Below are 2426 nucleotides of genomic sequence, written 5' to 3' on the forward strand. Positions count from 1 at the left end.
ATGAAATGCTAGTGCCCAGATCTCTGAGTACACTGTTCTCCAAAATGCACTGCTTCCTTTTAACTACTAAATTTTAGTTTTAGGAAAACAGCTGCCCACCAACTTTAAAAAAAAAAAAATAAGGCAGGGAGGGTGGGAGGAAGGAAGAGGTGGAAAGAGCTTATGCATTATGACTACCTTTAGCAGAGAGCTGCAAACAGAAAGCAAAGGTAAATATTTCAAATGTGATAGATTTCAACCAGAAATGTGAAAGTATTTTTCCTAATAAATAGCTTGCCAGAGTTGGTTGGGACAAAATTTGGGTTGCAGCTACAGGCTGGCAGTGTGAAATAACAAAACAGGCATTTATCCTCCACCCCAACACCCCCTTTCTCTCCCAGTCAGCAAAGTATGACTGATGCTTTTGGTTGGCTGCAAGGCAAATATTAGCTAGAATCTCATTTACCTACATCCACAGTCCCAGATGCTTAAAACTTATCATGGAGTAAAGCCATGAAATAAAAATTTAAAAAGAAATTTCAATTTGAAATTTTATTGGCATGTTGCTAGAATGGTCAACATCGATTGACAGGAGAGACTTTGTCCACATACTCTGAGAACAGCCTTTCTGCACCTCCCCCCTCTTTTCTTCCTCTCTCGCTCTTTCAGCATTAATGCTATTAAAAGCCAAACAAAATACTGGCTATGGGTGTAAAGAATGCTGGTTTTTTTTTTTTGGAATGTTGCCATGGATCCTGCTTCCAGTTGCGTCCCACAGAAGGAGGGTGCAGCCTCCTGACTCTATGGCAGGCTGGCCTCCCCGGGCAGGGCAGAAGGAAAATAGCCACATACTCCTGCTCCTCCCTATTCTTTCCCATCCACTATAGCCAGGTCTTTGATCACCCTCAGTTTGCCACTGGCATCGATCCTGCGCTTCTCGCGTATTAGATCCTCCAGGCTGTGGAACCTCACCGTATGCACCTTGTTCTCTGCCAAGTGGATCTTGAGATAGTACTGCTGCTGGTGCTGGGTGCCAGCAGCCGCCTGCAGCTCCCCCCCGGCTTTGAACTCCCGTTTCCCGAAGCGGCACCAGGCGGCGAAGCTCTCGGAGTTAGTCCAGCAGATCTCGTCGCTTTTTAAGCCCAGGTGCCCGCAGGCGTTCTGCACCACCAGCTCCGCCACCAGCGGGCGGAAGCGGTACCAGCTATTCACCACCCGGCCCACGTTGCCCGCGGCCGCCTCGTACAAGCTGTCCTGGCGGATCTGCCCCTGGTGCAGGTGGATGATCTGCCCACCGCCCACGTACACGGCCCAGTGCGGCGGCGGGTGCTCCGACGGCCCCAGGTAGAGCAGCTCCAGCAGGTCCCCTGGCTTGCAGAGGGTGGGCAAGGCTGACACCGAGTAGACGCTGAGGTCCCCAGCCTGGGGGCCGCTGCTGACCTTGGAGAAGATGCATTCCTGGCCGCGGAAAGCGGAGAACTGGGTCTCGTTCAGCACCAGCTGGTGGTGGAGGTGGTGGGTGGGCGTCTCCTGCCCAGGGCTGCCGGAGCCCTTCACGCCGTACTTGTCTGGCTGGCCTCGCTCGTCCAGGTCCTCCTCCTCATCCGAAAAGAAGTAAGCCACCCCGACGCGCAGCTCGTCCTTCTCGATCCCCGAGGGGTCTCCGGTCGGCAGCTCGCTGTAATTCAGATGAGTGATGCGATCCAGTTGATTTCCCATCAATGACAGGGCTAGGCGAGGGCAGGAATCGCCGGATCTAAAGGAGGGTGGGGTGAGCAGAGACAGAGAAGAACAAGAGAAGGGAAGGAGAGTGCACGCAGAGGGAAGGAAAGAACGAACGAAAAAAAAAAAAAAAATTAAAAAAAAAAAAAATCAAGGCCACATACAAAAGACTTCTGCGATCCTGCCCTAAGCCCCCATCCCTCTCCGACTTCTTCCCTCCCCTTCGCTCAAGGGAGAAACTCCCAGTGCGGACCCTTTCCCCTACCCCCGGGGTTGGGGCACGGCAGAGCCCCGGCTCCGGAGTGCCGGCTCCCAGCGCCACGAGAGGAGCCACCCCGCCGTCCACCGGCTCCGCGTGAGGACACGGAGTTGCCCCGGGAGTCTCCGCTCTGCGAGGGGAGAAGGATCCGGGAGGCTCCGGCCGGAGTCCCAAGCCTCCCTCCGCCGGCGCGCAGCCGAACCGCGCCGGGCAGCGCTGCGTGCGGAGAGGCGGCTGGAGGAGCGCACGGCCCCGTCAGCCCGGCCGGGAAAGAGCAAACGATCGGCATCCCCCGCCCAAGGGCTCCCTCCCGTCCCCTTCCGTACCCGTGGTCGCCCAGCGCCAGAACCCCCCCAAACTCCTTTAAAGTCGTCCTGTCCCCATGGGCGCCGCAGAGGAAGCGCCACCCGTACTAGCCGCCGCCGCCACCCGCCTGCTCCGCCCGCGCCGCTCTGGGCAGCCCGGC

The 2426-nt window shown here is 56.5% G+C and overlaps 1 protein-coding gene across 1 annotated transcript; it reads right to left on the minus strand.

Annotated features, from left to right (window-relative positions):
* Nucleotides 1–710: 710 nt before the first annotated feature.
* Nucleotides 711–1710, minus strand: LRATD1 (LRAT domain containing 1). Its single transcript, XM_062488466.1, has one exon. The coding sequence runs from the start codon at nt 1696–1698 to the stop codon at nt 844–846; it is 855 nt and encodes a 284-aa protein (XP_062344450.1). The 5' UTR covers nt 1699–1710; the 3' UTR covers nt 711–843.
* Nucleotides 1711–2426: the final 716 nt, after the last annotated feature.

The sequence above is a fragment of the Cinclus cinclus genome, chromosome 3 (genome assembly GCF_963662255.1).
Source record: "Cinclus cinclus chromosome 3, bCinCin1.1, whole genome shotgun sequence".
NCBI classification, from domain to species: Eukaryota; Metazoa; Chordata; class Aves; order Passeriformes; family Cinclidae; genus Cinclus; species Cinclus cinclus.

Excerpts from the sequence above, each read along its gene's own strand:
- LRATD1 (XM_062488466.1), bottom strand. The coding sequence starts at position 1,698 with ATGGGAAATCAACTGGATCGCATCACTCATCTGAATTACAGCGAGCTG.